Source organism: Trachurus japonicus, chromosome 6 (assembly GCF_045865225.1).
Source record: "Trachurus japonicus isolate A0001 chromosome 6, Traja_1.0".
Classification (NCBI taxonomy): domain Eukaryota; kingdom Metazoa; phylum Chordata; class Actinopteri; order Carangiformes; family Carangidae; genus Trachurus; species Trachurus japonicus.
In genome coordinates this window covers 18,827,079-18,847,168 of record NC_140912.1, presented here as the reverse complement: position 1 = coordinate 18,847,168, position 20,090 = coordinate 18,827,079, and the positions used below count along the sequence as shown (strand labels likewise).

The 20,090-nt window shown below is 43.3% G+C and overlaps 1 protein-coding gene across 2 annotated transcripts in view; it reads left to right on the top strand.

Moving 5' to 3' along the window:
- furinb (furin (paired basic amino acid cleaving enzyme) b) overlaps positions 1-20,090 on the top strand; it is a 77,234-nt gene that overhangs the window by 31,636 nt on the left and 25,508 nt on the right. For both annotated transcript variants that reach the window (XM_085779607.1, XM_085779608.1), the window contains exons 3-6: positions 3,898-3,996; positions 11,065-11,160; positions 15,525-15,653; positions 15,804-15,880. In XM_085779607.1, coding sequence (XP_085635733.1) covers positions 3,898-3,996; positions 11,065-11,160; positions 15,525-15,653; positions 15,804-15,880 — 401 coding nt within the window. The remainder of the gene's footprint in view (positions 1-3,897; positions 3,997-11,064; positions 11,161-15,524; positions 15,654-15,803; positions 15,881-20,090) is intronic.

Sequence of the window (20,090 nt, the reverse complement as noted above, 5' to 3'; positions counted from 1 at the left end):
GACTTGAAGAGATATGGAGACATCACCTTGCACTTTGAGAGCTTTTAATATATCTTCAGGGTAAATAATAATGAAAATTGCCTATTCATGTTGCATATCTCAGCAAGGAGTTTAGTCTTTTGGTCGTTGTAATTGATGCTCAGGTGTGTTAAAGCTTCAAGGCCACATGAAGGCATAAACAAGATGGAGGCTGGAGTGAAACAGCAAAAGTAAAGACATGAGATAGTATCGTCTGATGCTGCATAGTGAAGAGTGTAAAGGGCAGCATGCCTCTAATGGAGACTCAGAGCACAGTGGCAGGGTGACTAATGACCCACAGTGCTCTCAGTTATCGCTGGTATATACACACACACACAGGCAGACAGACACACACAACATATGATTCACTCTGGCTCCGACTATGGAGAGGCATGACTCAGCTGCACTCATGGGCAGCTACACCAACATTTCTATCACCATCTCAATTTTCTAAGACCCATAGACTCTCGGTATAAATGAGGACATCAGCACTCTAGGAAATAGGTTTGTCCCACAGAAAAGCCACCCTGGTGCAGCACAAATTAGCTTTCTGCCCCGCCGCAATCAATGCGAAAGTGGGTCTCATTAATTTCTTGGGTCACATCCTTGGTCACACCTCATCCTGGCGCATCATTCAGAGGCGATTTCCTTATGCATGGCTTTGACATTAATTTCAAGACCTTTTGTCTGTGAGGTCAGCCACTGATTGTGTAACTTACTGAGAATGTCATAATGTCAGCATCAACCGAGGACCTATAGCACAACGGTGTTATGAATGTATCCTATTGAATCACTTTCCTGTCTAGAGTTATAGGTATTACCCCCATCTAGCGGTGCGGTTGCATATCGGAACGTATTCTTGATGTTGCATTCACATGAAATTGGGCAGACGTCAGACAGACAACAGACGCTGCATGTAACAGGATAAACAAGTGGCCCGCCAGCACGAGGCAAAACAATACAGGCGTGACAATATGTTGTCATGGTGATGTCGTATTGTTTACCTGAACCACGTTTTACCGTCTTTCTCTCGTCGAGTAAAATGACATCCAGTTGGTTTGCCGATGGCCGTCTGCCTGAATGCAACATCAGTGCCTCCGTCCTTCCTCACACTACACAGTGGTGACAGTTTTAACAGGCGCTACCTGGAAAACTTTCTCCCTGAGCCGACAGCTCCGGTGAGTTTCTATGGTTACCTACGGTCACGCTGCCACTCAACATAAAAAATGGCGATGCAACATGGCAGCCAAGGTTTGGTGTATCGCCCACTTATGTATTTGTAACGACTTGTAACAACTCATTCTAAGGTACGAGAAAGCTTTCATTTGTATGCGGGTGTGATTCAACTTCAGTGAAATACGTATTTATGAAAGCAATATTTGATTTTCGGTGATAAAAAGCCAAATAAGTTACATACAGTACTGGGGCTTTAACTATATTACTGCTGCAATACCATGCCTCTGGTGTACAGTGGGGAAAATAAGTATTCGATCCCCTGTTAATTTTGTAAGTTTGCTCCCTGACGATGAAATGGACAGTCTGTAGTTTTTGTGGTAAGTTTATTTTAACAAGGAGAGCCAGAATAGCAACAAAAATATAAAATAATGTCATCATATAAAAGTTATACATTAATTTACATTTAATCAAGTGAAATAAGGGCAAAAATCATCAAATACTCATTTTCCCCACTGGATTTATGAATGCTTGATATCGTGAGTTTAATGATAATTATCTAGAATCGCTTGACTTGACGAGTTAGTTATTCCATCCATGTCTATGTACAGTAGCCTACATTTAAATTAGTTATGATATTTGTTATGACTTGCAATTTTTCTTTTATGCCATAAACATCAGTCACACAACAGATGGCATATGATATATTCTATTTCTAACTGACTTAACTCCCTATTCGCTCCCCCACCCAACACAGAAACCGAGGAGTCGACCTGCATATAGAGTGCCACTGCCTTGTAGATAAATCCATCAGCACAGAGACAATGCAATCCTGAAAAGGAATAAAGCCCACAATATTAAATTGAATGAGCTCAAGTAATAATTGAATATCTTTAACATAGTGATCAAAAACGGGGCGTCTCTCTCCACCATGTATTTACACGAAAGCTTTCATAGACGACATTCTCTCCGGTCCTGTAGACACAGCGACAGAAGCTACTCCTTATTCAGACACCCAGGCCTGAAAAGGAGACATCTTCCAGTTGCTAAGAATGATATGTCTTGCAATCATAATAACTGTCTTGGTCAAATACCTCAGTGATGCAGATTAGCAGATAACATCTCATTGCCTCTTAATATATGAAGGCTTTGGAAAGAATGCAAGCTGAATTTTTCATGATGTTAATCTAACAGTGAATCTTCATCTAGAATTTATGGATTTCGGTGCATGTGCCACATGTACCAGTGTTCCCTTATCCCCATCACATTCCTGCAGAATAGTTTCTTTACACTGACATTTTCACTGGCCGTACTTTTCATCGTTTGAGAACAGTCTTTTTTTTTTTTAAAAAGCTGTCTCCGCAACAAAAGCAGACGTCATTTCCCTCTTTTTTCCTCCCATAATTGCATGCAACAGAACTCTGGGAGTAGTTTGAGATTGATGTTCGCTCACTTTATTTGGAAATTATCATAGCAAGTGATTTAAAATCTTAATTAGAAATATTTGACAAATGAAGTTAAATTGGCTGGCGTGCTGAACTGGCAGCTTTAGATCAGCTCTGCCAGACAAGGCCTCCGAGCCTCAGCCTCCAGTCTGGTCGGCCCACAGACAGCCAGCCCGCAGAATCAGCCTGCAACCCCAGGAGAGCCCTCTATCCTGCTGCGTCTGCTCTTCCCCCCCCTCAAACACATCCATCCTACCCGGGCGGCCTGTCAAACCCTGCACCCCCCCCCCTTTGCCTACCTTCGTCAACCGCCCTCCTTTCTCTCTCTCCCTCCCTCCCCCCTGGTTCTATTCTCCCCACTCTCTTCCTCCGCTCCACTGGGCTTGTGAAGGTGAGCTAGTCCCCAGTGGCACTACTGTACAGATTGCAGCACTTCCTCTTCAAATGGAGGCTTCTCTCTTGTGAATACCCATGTAAAAAAAAAAAAAAGTGGCTGAGCTGCTCCTTGTCTTCCTCTTCCTGCACCTTCTGTTTGGTTATTTTTGTCTTTCCCTGTGCGGTGCACTCATCTCTGGATGTCTGTATTATTTAGTCTGTGTCTTGCTCTCAGGTCAGCTGTCCTTGACCATTACATGGGGAGGCACAGGCAGCTCCATGTGTCACTTTAGAGCAAGCCACACAAAAGAAAGCACTCCCTGAGGTTTTAGGCCAGTTTCATGTCAGCTGTCACCTAGATACTTGTCCTAAAAAGGGCTCTCTTGAGCATGACTTGTGAGTGAACAATGACAGCACAGCAGGTGAAGTTTCAGTATGCAGTAGCTGTGAAGTTTATTTACCTTTAACTTTAGATGCATCTAATCATTTTGGTTAGGTAATGTCCATCTGCAGTTGTGTAATGGATGGCTGTCTGTGTCTCTCACATTTTCTTCAACAATTACATCTCTCGCGCTGCCTCCACAGCACGTCTGTGGCTAAAATTCACAGAATATATAATGGGTGCTACAGACCACTTATGGTGTTTTTCATCTTGGTGGAGAGATGCTCACATTGTGACAAGCCAAAACAGTAATAGGCTCTCATTTAGCTTTGAATATGGAAATGATGTCCAAATGGACATGTGTTTTCAGCTCTTTCCCACATGAGCACTCTCTGCACATTTTCTCATGTGCTTATAAATGCCTTGGTGAGCAGGGAGTGCTGGCTGGTCATCCTGTTGCTGGAGGTGAATTCATTGCTTTTTTCCCTTTGTGTGTCTGTGCAGGTTTTTGGAGATTATTATCACTTCAGGCATCATGCCGTGGAGAAGAGAGCTTTGTCTGGCCACAGGGGGATGCACATCAGACTGCAAAAAGAACCACAGGTAAGACTGTTGTCAGCCCCCACGGTGCTCATTGCAGCAACAAAAGGCCAAAAGACAGATTGGATTACACACAAAGCGTGTGTGTATCACAAGAGAAAGGAATGTCACCGTCAATGACAGCTTGTCAAACCCTGAATCTTTTGCAGTCCACACCAGTCCTTCCATCTGTCCCTCTGACCCGATCCGAGGCGCCGCATAGCTGTAAATATGCAAAATATATCCTCCCAAACAAAACAACAGCTGGGAGTGCCTCTGTTTTTGGCCTCTCTTTTCCTCCTGTCACACATTATTTGCACCTGAGTGTTAACTAGAGTGGAAAATTAGAATTGTTCAATCTAACATCAAAATTCAGGAACATTTTACACCTCTGAATGTTATTCCCAGGACATCTGGTTCTGGATTTGCACCTAACCCAACCATGAATTCAGACCTGATATACTATAACTCTGCAAATCTTTCACTTTCTGTGTTATACCAGGTGTAGTTAAGTCAGCATGGAATTGCCACAGTGTTGGCAGTTCCAACTGTGGAAGGAAGCTTTTTGTTTTTTCTCTCTCTTACTAGGGATCTAGAGATAAGCAATCTCACGTTGCACTATTTGCACTGTTTCTAAACGAAGGAGAATTCAGTTCTTTCAGATTTGATAAAAAGCTGGGGGTTTTTTTCTTTCTCAAAGGCAGTGATTTTGAAAATAATGATGGAAAGCAGAGAAGCGAGAACAGAAGAAAGCACTACTTGTAAATCTGCCTTCATGAATAACCTCAAGTCTGTACTTACGGACGTCCTTGGGTATCTTTTCATGGTGAAGTTTATGCACAGGGTAGGAACACGTTTGTTAGGTGATTTAATGTTCTTTATTCAAGTTTCCACATTGATATTACACACATTACTGTTGAATCTTTTCTACGTCCTATAATTATTTTCTACATCTTTAATTTTAATTCCTATTCTGCAGCCTCCAGATCAAAGCACATCAACCTGAGTCACCTCTAGTGTGTGGAAATGATTCTCAAGGAGGTACCAGATATCATATTTTAAACAGATCATTTCCTTACTGTACACACAAAAAAGGTCATTAGGCTTGGCATTTGTAGATTATTACATGGCTGTCTTGTAAAGGCAACAGGGGATCTGCTAATAGAACAGGCCTGTATAAAAAAAATGTCTTTAATCACTTGAGCTGAATATTTAATCGGCATTGCACAAAGGAGATTTTGTAGGTAAATTAACTTTGTGTAGCTTCAATTTTGTGCATCAGATTTACAAATATAAAGGTTATTGTCCTACATGTTTAAGAGAATGTCATGACCTTTTGCAAGCTGTGTTCATGGACTGCATTGCTTTATTTCACACCTGAGCGGAGGGAGGAAATTTCAGTGTGCAAAAAATGCCACACACACACACACACATGTCCTTGTAACAACAACAGGGAATCTCTGTGAATGGTTTTCTTTGTTATCGAGAAAACAATGCAGAAATAGTTTTGTTGACAGTGAGAACTGTGGCACATTGTTTCTGAAAATAGATGTTGCCTTTTTTTTCTAAAATATTGCTTTGATGATTCAAGTGCTAAAAACAACAGTTTCTTCACCTGTTGTGTGTGGGGGAAAAAACTTGAACAGAACCAAATCTATTGACATACAGTATAACTTGGACTAACAGGGAAAGCACACAAATGCCACTCACAAACACAGGCTTAGCCCTCTGTGGTTTTGTTGTTGTTGTTGTTAAAATCTAACCTTTCCTTCACCCCCAAAAGTTTTTACCCACTGATGTGAACTCAGGCAGCAGCTGTGCCGTTGCGTGTGTTACAAGTGCAGTAGCCGCCACCCTCTCTCTCAGTGCTGCTGTCACCCCACTCAGCGACACACTGCCTGCCACGTTTCCACTGGAAGCACTGGAGGCAGCAGTGGTAATCGCTGCTATTTAAATGTATCTTAAGAGGTACCTGACTGGTGCTAAAAAGGGGACGGTTACGATGTGAGAACAGACTTGGGGCATCTGTAGCGAGGACTGCTCTTTATCTTTTACTGAGAACAAGTCGAGGTGGCTGAGGGGGGGGGACTGATGTGGTCTGACAAGCGCTGAGGCTCCAAGACATCATTAGCGAGATATGGTGACATTCACTGAGGCCGGTGGTGTCAGAGGTCAGCCTAAATGGATGTTAACAAGGCTCTGAGAGCATATGGGTTCAGAGGTGTCTGCCTGGAAGCTGGGGGAGTACTGTGGCACACAGATTGTTATGAGAATTACTCTAAAATCTGCTAAATCAACAGCAAATGACATTTAGTATGGGCAGTTAAAGAGGTAAGGTTTTTTGTCTGTGTTGTCTGTGAGAATTTCATAGTGTGCAATACTAGATTTTAGGACTGTGAGGGACACGATGCAAAACTGCTGGTGAAACAGCAGGACGGTGAATCGAAAATCGATGTGCTCCTAATAAATTGCTGGCAAGGACCAGGATTAATGTGAAAGATGGAAACTGGAGTTTACTCTGCTCTGTTTGAACTGTACGTTGCTTGGCAGCACCAAATGAGAGTGAAAGCATCTTGGGTTTAGAGCCGCAGCCGTAACAGAGTCAGAGAGATAAAACCTTATCTAATATGGAAGCAGTTTCGACAGAGCAGATTTCATCTCACTGGCTCATCTCTGTCAGAGGGTCAGTAGTTCGAGTTAACACAGCACTTGAACCCACAGCTATACAGGGCATCCAGTCTGTCCCTAGGTTAGCTCCCAACCCACACAACCGCAAACCGACCAAAACCTGAGGCAAAGTAGTGGCCACTGCCAAAAAAACACCACATCATGAGAGAGTGGGCTTGTGTTTTTGTGTGTGTTTTTTATGTGCATTTGTATATTCATATGTGTTAGTGAGTCCATCCATGTGATCCCTGGAAAAGGGGAAAGAAAAAGATTCTGCTTCACCTGCTTCAAAGAGAAACGACTTTAAAAGGCAATGAAAACATAATGGCTGGATTTGGATTAGTCATTGCTAAGCTTTGAGCTTGTTACAGTGTTTCCTCTCTGTAATCCAGCTGCTGTCTCTCACATTACGTCCATTGTCTCTTTTCCACTGCTCTGTCGTGCTAACATGTCGCTTATCACCATCCCCTTTGAATAATCGCACAGTGGCAAGATGACATTGGCAGCTGCATAAGCTTTTACCATTATGCTTGCGAGGGCTGTTTGTCATCTGCTCTCCACACCCCACACCTTCTCCACGAGGGAAAGAATCGATTTGTTTTGGGGTGGCTGCTACTGGTTTTGTACAAACTGCAGTGCAAGGCAGCCTACTGCATGCTGTGTTTTCAGAGGGACTGTCTCTCTCTCTCTCTCTCTCTCTCTCTCTCTCTCTCTCTCTCTCTCTCTCTCTCTCTCTTTCTCTCACAGAGCGCATGGTGTTTCTTGGGGCTGCAGGAGGCCATACAGTGCATGCAATACTCTATATCTGTGCTGTTGTCAACAAACCACATGAAAATACCTAAACCAACAAATGCATTAGTTAGTTTCACGGTACTTTATCGCTTACCCAGCTTGTCTGTGGCTCTCAGCCCCGAGCCCACGGCTTCCTACTGAAGTTGGAGAAGAGATGCAGAGTCACAGGACTGACAGATTTAAATCATGTATTTGTTGAGGACTATCATCAGGGCAGGATTGTCTTTCCATCTATTTGCGCTGACATTTAGAGGTCATAAAATGTAACAGTTATAAAATTATTCAGTTCCTCAGAAGGATAAAAAAAATCGAAGATGACAAGAATATTCTGCTAATTCTATAACAACCCCCTCAGATGTATGTAGGACCCCCACTGGGAGGGTCTTGAGCCCCAGGTGGGGAACCACCGATTAACAATAGCAGAACAATACATATGGGATCAACTCAGAATAATCCAGTGCTGTGATCACCATCATAATGTAGCAATTCATTGTTGACTCTTGGTCTTTTTATGGGATTTGTTGACAAGTAACAAAAGGGAATAGAATATCACTAGACTGATCCTTTAACACATCCTCTTTCTTCATAAAGTTGAGAAGGGCAGATTTGTAGATCAAAGCACATGTTGTCTTTCTACCAGTCCCTCTGTGGTACAGACAATACCAGTGTGAATTTCTTTAGTCATCAGACAGGAAAGCCCTCAGGACACTGTGGGAGAGACGGAACAAATAGTTTATTGCTCAAGTGAATTACAGACCCAGCCCATGTGGAGGCCTCCCTGTTGTCTCATGATTGCCTTTCGTCTGCTTTTGTATGCCTCTCACTGTTTGTCCTTGTCCCCAGACCTGAGGGTGGTCCTTATTTCTCTGTGCTCTAATTAGTTCTCCATCACTCACTTGATCACATTACATTACATTAATTATATTTAATGTCAGTTTTCTTGATGATAATATGAGTCATCTGTGAGTTGAATGTGCCAATGTTTAATCATTTGCATTAATTGGCTACATAAATGAAACACTAAGTATCTAACAGCAAATGGCCGCATACAGATTATCTTTCTGTCCGTGTATCAGTTGTCATTTTGTTCTGATAATAATGTGACGGGCAGTGGGCAGCAGTGCAGCGAGGTCAGTCATGTGCAATTTTAAATGTAATGAAATGAGATAATGTTAATTAGTCTCTGGTCACTTGTATAAAGTTAATGACTTCATTCTCTGCGGCTAGGTTTTCAAAAAGGGCTTGGACCATCACTGCAGACGGTTGCTACACTGAACATTTTCACTCTCATTTGTTTTCCATTCAGATCTCACGCTTTTCAAGAGCATGAAATCAAGTGAGTAGAGACGCCAGGAACAACCCTCACAGTAACAAGCAAGCAGGAAAAAAACTAATGGAAACAACTAAAACACTTGAATAACAATATGTACCACGAGAATCTGCCAGGCCTTGTATGGGGAAGTCACAGGTTTAGGCATACACAAGGTTTATACAAGAGGAGCACCAGCATAAGCATTTTCACCTTCAGCAAAAAAAACCCCCAGCAAAGAATGCATTTGTCACTGACAATAATAATGCATGGCAGCAATTGCTTAAACAGCTGCAGAAGATAAGTGTTTTCAATATGCAAATTCCCAATGCTACAGTATTCGGTTCACTCCAAGTTCGCTCTCACACAATTTTGAATGCATTGAATGGCTTAATTTGACTAAGGAAGAAGAATAGCTGAATTTCCAATTTCTTAATTAGAATTAAATGCAGTTTTTGTTAAAACAATAAACACACACACATGCTTCACATTAGATCCACCTTTCTGTTTTGTCATGGGTTTACTTCTCATTCTTTACATCACACATCATTGTATTAAGGCACTGTTGATATGCTTGTCCTGATCGTAACATGATATGCAGTGCCTCTCCATCTTTTTTCACCACAATTCTCAAGATTTGTTGCTTTTTAAGGTTATAAAAATGCCATCCAGACAAATCCGATAACATTTGTCTCACTGCTTGGATATGAAATGCTTAGTTATCAATACACATAGGGAAATGTGCCAAATATATATTTGGACACTGTCCACAGATTGGTTGGTCAATGGCGAGGTGTCTGCTTTGGGATATTGTCATTGACGGTTGCTACATCCTGGGCCTCACCTACACACAAATAACGTGGCACACACCATCTTTCACACTCACGATCATATATATTATATTTTTTATCATATTTGTATGTGTAACTTGGAGCACTGTCACATAAAAACTTCCCATGAGGGAATATATACACACTACATAATATATTATTGTCTTTACAGCATTTATATTCCTCTAGAGATGTACCATTTTTCAATTTTGTCGACAAATTTATATGTGGGGAAAGTATATAGTGTACTGTATGCATGACTTGTGGACAGAACAGCAAGTGGTAAGAAAAAGGAAGACTTATTTGTGGGAAAAGATCTGGAGAGTCTCACCTTTTTATCCGGCACATTGGTTCATTCTTTCTGAGTGTCTATTGTAAACAGTGCCTATGTGGAAAGTACAAATAGCAAAACACTGCTGTAAAAATGTTTAATCGTTTCAATCAAGAGAGACGAAGGAGTGTGGTATTCCTCCACGTGTGCTCAATTATTTCCATATCATTTGGAGCGTGCGAAAGAAATTGTGCATGGATTGATCTATCTGAATTTTTGCTGTGTAGGCATCTCTGCAGCTGTGTGCGTACTAGACCATGTCTCAGTATGAATTCTTTGCAAAGCTTTTAACAGTAAGCCCCTGAAAGAGACACTGCTACCTGGACCTTTGGTGTAGTGGTGTGACATGGCACATTTTTAACATCCATTATGTATGTGTGTTCTAAATATTTAACCATTAATAAAAAATATCAAGTCCTGAGGGAGTCTATACTGTCAGTCGTGCAAACTGAGCAAAATGCCTGTCAGGCTACATATGGTAGAAACAAGCGTGAAACAGAAGTGAGCAGAAAGGCACTTTGTCGTCTAGTTATTTTAACTGGCAAGTTGACAGATATTAAATGATTAGCTATTGTGTGGCTTTTGGCACAAGTGTGTGGAATTGTTTCTTTTGTTGTTGTTTTTTTTATAAAGCTGCAACCTTGCAACTTCAGAAACAAAAGTTTAAAAATGACATTTCCTCAGTGTGATATTAGCATTTGCTGTCAGCCACCCCTACCAAGCCCGTGCTTCTCACAGCAGCCTCCAGGACTTCAAAGGCCCCCACTCTGGCACAGTGTACAGAAGCCACTTTTCCTCTGCATCTCAGGAATGAAATAAATTAGATTTGCTTTACATCTGTGCCTCTCTTCCTAGTTATTACTTTTTGAACACAGCTGAGGCCTTGTTTTTCCACGTCTACAATCTGTGGGACATTGCAACAATTTTTGAAATTCTATCATTAGTAATCACACAATAGCATCCGAAGATAACTGTGTTAACTGTGAATTTTCCCTGTCTCCGTGTGTGTGTGTGTGTGTGTGTGTGTGTGTGTGTGTGTGTGTGTGTGTGTGTGTGTGTGTGTGTGTGTGTGTGTGTGTGTGTGTGTGTGTGTGTGTGTGTGTGTGTGTGTGTGTGTGTGTGTGTGTGTGTGTGTGTGTGTGTGTGTATTAATGGCACCGCAGGTCCTGTGGACAGAACAGCAAGTGGTGAGAAAAAGGAAGAAGAGGGATGTGTTTGAAGACCCAACAGACCCTGATTTTCCCAAGCAGTGGTACCTGGTGGGTGATAGTCTCTGGTCTTTGTAGCCTACACCTCATTAGTTTCTCATATTCAAGTTTTTTTGTTCATTTGTTGTTGTTGTTTTTTTCTTTTTTTTTCTTTTAAATTTCTTCACTTTCAAAATGTCTTAAATGTCCCCAATGCCTATTAGTCTATTAGTTCTGAAGTGATATACCTGATTCCACCTGTAGTGCATGCATGTTGTTGTATGAAAACTGTGTAGCATCACCAACAAAGAAATTCAGCCATGTACCCAGGTGAATATATAATTCAGATTTTGATATTCATTCTAACCCAGCGGAGTGCCATATGTTGTCTACAAGAGATGCCCCAAACTCTTGAAGCGACTATGGACGATCCTCAAAGTCATCTGGAGGAGGGGGAAGGTGGCACAGCAGTGGCGACATGCAGAAGGAGTCTGGATTCCGAAGGAGGAGAACTCGAGTACCATGGAGCAGTTCAGGGTCATCTCACTCCTCAGTGTTGAGGGCAAGATATTCTTTAGTATAGTTGCCCGGCGCATGACGGAGTTCCTTCTGAGTAACAACTACATTGACACCTCTGTGCAGAAGGGGGGAGTCCCAAAGGTTCCAGGATGCATCGAGCATACGGGAGTCGTCACCCAGCTGATCCGGGAGGCACGTGCAGGCAAAGGAGACCTGGCAGTCCTTTGGCTAGATCTAGCCAATGCCTACGGATCCATTCCACACAAGCTGGTGGAAACCTCGCTTGACCGACACCACGTTCCAGGAAAGATCAAGGACCTTATTCTGAACTATTACAGCTGTTTCAGTTTGAGAGTCACTGCCGGAACATCAACATCTACATTTCATCGGCTAGAGAAGGGCATTATCACTGGATGTACCATCTCCGTGATATTGTTTGCCTTGGCCATGAATATGTTGGTGAAGTCAGCAGAGGTGGAGTGCAGAGGCCCACTCACCAACTCAGGTGTGCGGCAGCCCCCCATCAGAGCATTTATGGATGACCTGACGGTGACGACAACATCAGTCCCGGGCTGTAGATGGATCCTCCAAGGCCTTGAGCGACTCATCAACTGGGCCCGGATGGACTTCAAGCCAGCCAAGTCCAGGTCCCTGGTGGTGAAGAAGGGGAAGGTTTCAGATCAGTTTCGCTTCTCACTAGGAGGCATCCAGATTCCATCTGTGGGTGAAAAGCCAGTGAAGAGCCTGGGCAAGATCTACGACGGCACCTTGAAGGACACCGGAGCGCTCCAAGCAACATCTGAGGAGTTGGGGACCTGGCTGACAGCAGTGGATAAGTCAGGCCTACCAGGCAAGTTTAAAGCTTGGATTTACCAACATGGCATCCTGCCACGTCTCCTCTGGCCGCTACTGGTCTATGATGTGCCAATGTCCACCACCGAGCGCTTCGAGAGGAAGGTCAGCTGTTTCCTGCGAAGGTGGCTGGGCCTACCGCGAAGCCTCAGCAGCATCGCCTTGTACGGGAGGAACAACAAGCTAAAACTGCCATTTAGCAGTCTGACGGAGGAGTTTATGGTCACCCGAGCAAGAGAGGTGCTGCTGTACAGGGACTCCAGTGACATCAAAGTCTCCTCGGCTGGCATAGAAGTAAGAACAGGCAGGAAATGGAAGGCCCACGAGGCAGTCGACCAAGCTGTGTCCCGGTTGCGACACAGCGAGCTGGTGGGAACAGTGGCATCCGGACGGGCAGGCCTCGGGAGCAACCCAAGACCACGCTATAACAAGGCCCAGGGAAAGGAAAGACGCCAGCTGATCCAGGAGGCAGTCCGAGCAGGGGTGGAGGAAGCCCGCTGCAGTAGGACAGTGGGGATGCGGCAGCAGGGGGCGTGGACCCGATGGGACGGGGTAGCTGAACGGAAGATATCATGGACAGAGCTATGGAGAGCTGAGCCACACCGGATTAAGTTCCTTGTTCGGTCGGTGTACGATGTCCTCCCGAGCCCATCCAACCTTTTCCGCTGGGGCTTGGCTGAGACTCCACTGTGTCCTCTCTGCCAGAAAGGTGGATCGCTGGAGCACATCCTGAGCTGTTGCCCCAGGGCGCTGGGAGATGGGCGCTACCGCTGGCGACATGACCAAGTGCTGCGGGTCATCGCAGAGGTCATCAGCACAGGGATCTCCACCAGCAAACACCAACAACCAGCAAAGCAGTCCATCACCTTTGTTAGGGCTGGGGAGAAGCCACAGCAGTGCCGGAGTCAAACAGGGGGGCTGCTGGCAACAGCTCGGGACTGGCAGCTGGAAGTCGACCTAGGGAAACAGCTGAAATTCCCAGAGAACATCGCAGTGACCACACTTAGGCCAGACATGGTCCTGGTGTCAGTAACAACAAGGCAAGTGGTCCTGCTGGAATTGACTGTTCCCTGGGAAGACCGGATGGAGGAGGCCTTTGAGAGGAAGAGAGCCAAGTACGAGGAGCTGGCAGGAGAATGTCGAAGCAGGGGATGGAGGACCCGGTGCAACCCCATCGAGGTCGGATGCAGAGGATTCGCCGGCCAGTCTCTCATCAGGGCACTCAAGATGTTGGGAGTGAAGGGACTGCAAATGAGGAAAGCCATCAAGAACATCACGGACGCGGCAGAAAAGGCGTCGAGATGGCTGTGGATCAAGCGGGGAGATCCGTGGGCTACACATGCTACTTAGACACAAGCTGGGGCTTGATCAACCCCGGCTGGGTCGCCTGGGCGAGGGTGTATGATGTTGCGAGACCCGAAACACCCAGTGAACCCAGGTTACATCACTGATGATGTGTCTAAGTTGCACCGAATGTGTATATTAGAACTAAATGCCACTTTAAATTTCAAGGCTGGAGAGAAAGTCCTTCTCTGTATTCATATTTGTCAACTGCAAACTGCTGTCACAGACGTTTTTTTTTTCAGCTTCTGCTCTGCAATTATTTCTGATTAAACCTTGAAGGCTTCCTTGGCCAAACAGCACAATCAGTACTTTCAGTACTTTCAGCTCTGCAAAATCAACAGCAGATACCCGGTTTTAAAGATGTTTTCATTATCGCAGTGATATTAATTTTCCACCGCGAGAGGTCAGATAGAAACTAAATTGTCTTTGGGAACAATCCTGTTGGCTTTAGTTACATCAGCCTTACCACCAACACAGGGTTTCCGGCATCAAATGTATAATGCAATGCTTGTTAGGATGCTGGGCTGAATATAAAATTAAATGTCAGGACAGATGCACTGCTGAACTGTATCACCTGTGAAACGTTGATAGCAAACGTTTCCTGGCTTTACGTCTTTTGTTATTTGCAGCTTTTCTCAGAGATGCTTCAATTTACCCTAATCTTTCTTTATTTTTTTGCTTTTTTTTGCTTTCTCATATGCACAAAACCTCCGTGACTTCAATGGATTAATGACAGCATTGCCTATCCCAGAAATAAATCACCAGTGAATAGAGGCTGTGAAACCTCCTCTGCCATTCAGCATTAGACCTCTAATCGTCTGAGGACTAATACTCCTTTTTTCTCCCTTTTCAAGTTCTTTACATAGCTCTGGCTTAAAAAAAATCAAACAAAGATGGGTTAGTTGAAGGTATGCACCACCCGACTGATGAGGTTTTGTCTTGGTATTGCAACCAGTATGTGGTATATTAAGTCCTTTTGTTTAATTGGTTTATTTGGAGAGAGAAGAAGCTGCATAAGTCTGTGGTAAAGAGTTGCCTTAAGCCTTGGAATGGTTCGAGTAGAAAGCCGGCATCTAAAAGTTTGAGCTCATCATCGAAGCAGCCAGACATCCACACACAGAGTTGCATGTGCAGGGGTTGTGCCCTGTGGAGGAAATCAGCAGGAAACAGAAGAGAGGGCAGAGGAGACTGTATATGATGCCTCCCCATTCCTCCATCTCTCTGTGTTTATCTCTTATCATCTCTTTCACCTCTGGCACGCACATCACTTCACACTTCTCCCGGCCCGAATATTTTTTGTTATTCATCCAAATCACACTTTACTACTCTCTCTATATCCCCTATTTGTCTCCCTCCTTCTTATCATCCTTTTCCTCCTCCTCCTCCTCCTCCTCTGAAAGCTTGCATGCTGTGATTTCTTCTGTAAGAGCGGCAAATGATCCCACCAAGATTCCTGACCTGTCTGTCTTTTTTTCTGACAGCGTATCTACAGTATGGTGCTGCACACTGACAGGTCAACATAAAGAGGTTGACATGTCAGGCGATGCATTTAAATCGAGCCTTTCTGGTTTCATTTTTAATGTGTAGTGTTCCCATGGCTAAAAAGACTTTGCTGGTGATTAAAGTGACTGTTCCCACCCTGACCTTTGTCTGCTGGTCGGTCTGGGAAGTGTCAGTCACGGTAGATTGACAGCTGAACAAAAGACCTATGTCTCTTCCAGTCCTCCCCTACACATCAAGACCTGAATACCGAAGCAGCCTGGGCTCAAGGCTACACAGGAAAAGGTGTTGTGGTGACTATCCTCGACGATGGCATCGAGAAAGACCATCCCGATCTCATCAGCAATTATGTAAGTCGAAGACACATGGTAGCGGAAAATAGCTTCTTTTTTATTTTAACAGTTACGGAAAATTAGCAAATAAAAATGACCACAGAGATAATGAAGAGTGTGAAGAGAAATGATTGGGTTCCTAACCTTTTTTCTTGTCGTGTCTATTAGGACCCTGAGGCCAGCTATGACGTTAATGACGGAGACGCCGACCCCCAACCAAGATACACGCAGCGAAATGAGAACAGGTAATTTGGCAGTAAAAGCAACAATCTGGCGACGCTGTGATTAGGAATCGATTTAAACTGCCTCAGAATGAGCTTCCAAACATTATGGCAAATTGGCAAACAGGCGCAGACATGATTCATGCCATCGTGAGCGTGGGAATGCATATCTATTCAATGAGAAACAATTTGGACCAGTATTTTCTCTTTTACCTTGGTCCAGCTCTTTGTTGTTTCCCACAAGGAACAGCTTCCCCGTAAATGTCAGTTGACAGGGCATGGACACTGACGAGAAAACACCAAGTCTTTACAGATTATGGTCTGGTGCTTTTGGCTGCAGAATTTACATTTAAAAAACCAATTATATAAAGTTTGAAAGCAGCGGTGCAGTCATTCTGCTCCGTCTTGAGAGATTTTTTTTTTTTGGTTTTTGTTTTCTTTCTTGCTTCAGCACACAAGCCAAGCTGCTGTAGCTGCATTTCAAGGTCCAGCCTGTACAGCCCCTCAGCTACATTGGCTCTTATTTGTTGCTAATACAATACTTGTTTACTTGCCGTCAGTGATTCATGCCCTTCCCTTCGAGTCTTTGGTGATCGCATTAAAACATGTTCGCCCCAAATTTAATGGTGGAAGACTAAAGCACTAGCGAGGGCAAATCCTAAATCTTCATCCCCTCCCCTCTCCCTGTTTCTCCAAACACTATGGTCCTCTGCCTTAGTCCAATCCCCCTGGAGCAGATGAGAAGCTGCATCCCGCCTCTGAAATGCACAGTAGGATTTGTCTGAAATCTCTGTCTTTTCTGGGACGACTGCCACTAAGTCTTTTTGTAGTTGTTTGTTGTTTGTTTCTCTTATTTATTTTGGTTTCAAAGCGCAGCATCCACTTACAGTTGGTCAGAGAAAGAAGCTAAATAAGCTTAACAAGTTTTGTGCGAGATAGTTGAAACTATTGTATGAAAATAGAATCCTTTCTGCACAATCGTATTTATTTGAACTTTCACAATGTTTATCTCTCTAAGCCGCTTCTGCCGTGTACATAGCGTTGTTTGTTTTCCAGTCCTCATCTGAAATGCGATCATTTCATCTACAGTATTTACTTATCCTGAAAGAGGGTTAGTGTCAGCAGGTTTTCCAGCAGATGCCGTGTTTCTTGTCCTTGCCGAAAGCTGGAGCAGCCATGCAGAGCGACCCCAGACCTTTCTGTCAGTGTAAAGTAGATCCCACTCTGTCCCGCTGATGGAACAAAGCACTACTGGAGGGGATTACTCCAGCCTCTGGTTCACTTCAGCTCCCCAACTGCAGCATACCATTACACCCGAGATACACGCTCGCACATACACACACATTATAAAAACAAAGAGTGCTCAGATTCACACTCAAAACACACGCTACTACTCATGTCAGTGGAATTGCCAAAGCAATTATCTTGGCCTGGATCAATTTATGGGCATGGAATGAAAAAGCAAGGGTGTGTCCGTTGTGTCTTGAGCGCGGAGCTGTGGTGTTTAGAGTGACCTGTGGACAAATTATATCCAATGAGTTATGTAAATCACCACAGAGTAATACGAGCCGACAGTGAGTAATGCTCACAACCCCCTCACAATGAGATTATATGAATATATTCATAGGACAACAAAAAGAAAAGGAGAGTCGGAGGCAGGCGTATCCCATCGCCATGAAAACCAGTTCATTTGCACTGATGACATGCCAGGCTGATTTTTAAATTTTCATCTGAGGGCTTTTTCCATCGAGATGCTCTTTACTCTTCAGTTGGCAGTTCTGGCGGATTTCGTTGAAGGGGGTGCAGGCTAAGTTGAAGGCTGGTTGAAGTCAGGCCAAGTGGGTAATCCATTTGTGCTCCATCATGACAGTGTTTGTCTTTTTTTTCTCTACTTTTGTCCACTCTTCCTCCATTATGTCAGTGTGATATGGATGTATTGGGTTTGGAGGGGAAGATAGCAGGATTGATTTCACCTCTTGCCCTCAGCCTGTCAGTAGAGTATAGCAGTGTATATTTCTACAAAACCTAAATGAGGGCAGTATTATGATGCTATTAATCATGATAATGACAACACAGATATATTAATGTATATGAAAAATTCAGACCGAACTTTTTAATGAATACATTAAACAAAAACTTGAATCAATTTTGTTCATTTTGAATTACAGTGCAGTCAGAATCAATAATTTAGTCAACAGAATTTGTAGAGTGATGAACTTGTGTCAAATCATCACAAAAACACAATTTCCCACTGAATTATCCAGAGACCTTCCTGAGGTACAGCAGTTGAGAGGATCATTATCTCGCTATGTTGGCACTTTAGCAGCTTCTACACTCAAGCCAGATCGAATTCATCACACATCAAAACACCATGTTACTGAGTAGGTTTTTAATTTGTTTAAGAGCTGAGGTGTGGGTGTTTATATAGTAACATGTATAAAGCTCAGAAATATATGAAGACAAAGTAAAGAGTTAAAACCAGCTTCTTAAGCTCACTGCCCTCTCTTCCTCCAATCCATTAAACTGCACAGACACTCACACACTGTCCCAGTCCCTCCAACCTCCTGGTGGAGAGCTATTAGCTCCTGTTGAGAACTTTCACAGCGGTCCATTAATTGAGATCCATATGCCTGAATGGAAGATTGCGTAGTGACAGCCTTTATTAGAAAATGACTGGCAAGCTTCGCAGCCTCTGGTGTCCTTCAGTCCAAACCAATCCATCAGCACCTGAATGCCAAAGTGACTTAAACCCAAGGATGGGAGGATGAAAGAAGAGGTATGGTGGCTCATCTGGATGACGGCATTGAGAAAGACCAAGAGAAATGTCTGCGTGCTTCTGCCACCCCATGAAATTGCTTTGTCCTTGGCGACACATGGCTATTTGTTCCTCTGACCATGAAAGTGCTTTTTCAGCAGAAATACACTGGATGACACATTGAAATGGAAAATGCACCTTTTGCAAGATTAATTTCATTAAATTCTAAATTTCTTAAGTCATTAGTCAAGGTTGAGCAGGCACTCCCTGCATTAGATAACTGGGGTAAGTCCTGCAAATATAATTTTAAAGAGGTGAAATAGTCAAAGGACCATACTACTAATCCAATGTTGTGCTCATGTAATGTTTTGCCTTTTGAAATGTTTGCAGTGATAATCACTGTTATTGTTTATTAATTAACAAATATGGTATAAGCAGGTTGTCAGTGCTCAGTAATCTGTTTCTGAAATGTTATTCTTCTATGAACAGAAACAGAGATGTAAATCTTTACATTTGATGATTAGACATTAATTCACAACTTTAACTCTACTTAGTTTAGCCCTATTGCTACTGTATCAAAATGTGACAGGGCACAGACTCTGAGTTGGAATGTTTTTGTGCTTCGCTGTCAACACAAACCATTTTTCAAACACATTTTCAAACATGTCACTGCAGAGTATTTTATGTGCCTAATGACAGAGAAGAAGCTCCCAACCAATTTGAATTCCTGCAGCAACATCAGTAAAAGGAAAAATGGCAGCAGGGTTAAATGCTATCTGCGGGCACTGTGTCCTTGCCCAAACGCTGCCAGACAAGTGGCTTCTGAAGCTTGAAACGAACCCAGTTCGAGTACGTGAATGCAAATGAAAAACGCCTGTCCTGGGCTCTGCAAATCCACACCCCTTCTGTACATCCACCGCATGCATATCTAAGTCTTTGTGGAGGCAATAAACCCAAGTTGTCAAGGGGGTGATACAGGACAAATCAGACCGGAGGAAGGCACAAATCAAAGGAGACAGCTTTCTCCTGCATTATCTGTGGTATCGCCTCTGTTAGAGAGTTTGACACATACGGTCACACCTGTGCCGCATTGACATTGCCACTGACATGTTTTAGAGTGCAGCATTGTGTGGAATTGGCATTTTTGAAGCAACTCTATAGATGCTCTTATGTCAAGTGTGTCAATGTTTTTTCACGTGAAAAAATGTTATTTTCCCTTCAGTGGTTCAAAAAGGCATTTAAGTCACTGCAGCAGCTAAGCATCTGAATTGCAAAAATAGGTTTTCAATGTATCATTTCATGTGTTATACACTGACTTCAGAGAGTATTCAAATCCCTTCAATTTTATAAACTTTTTTGTGTTGTAGGTTTAATTTTAAATTGATGAATTTATTTTTCTCCCACCATTCACATTTGGTCATCCATTATGCCAAAGTAAAACCATTTGTAGAAATTAGGCCTGGGCTTTAAAATAACTGA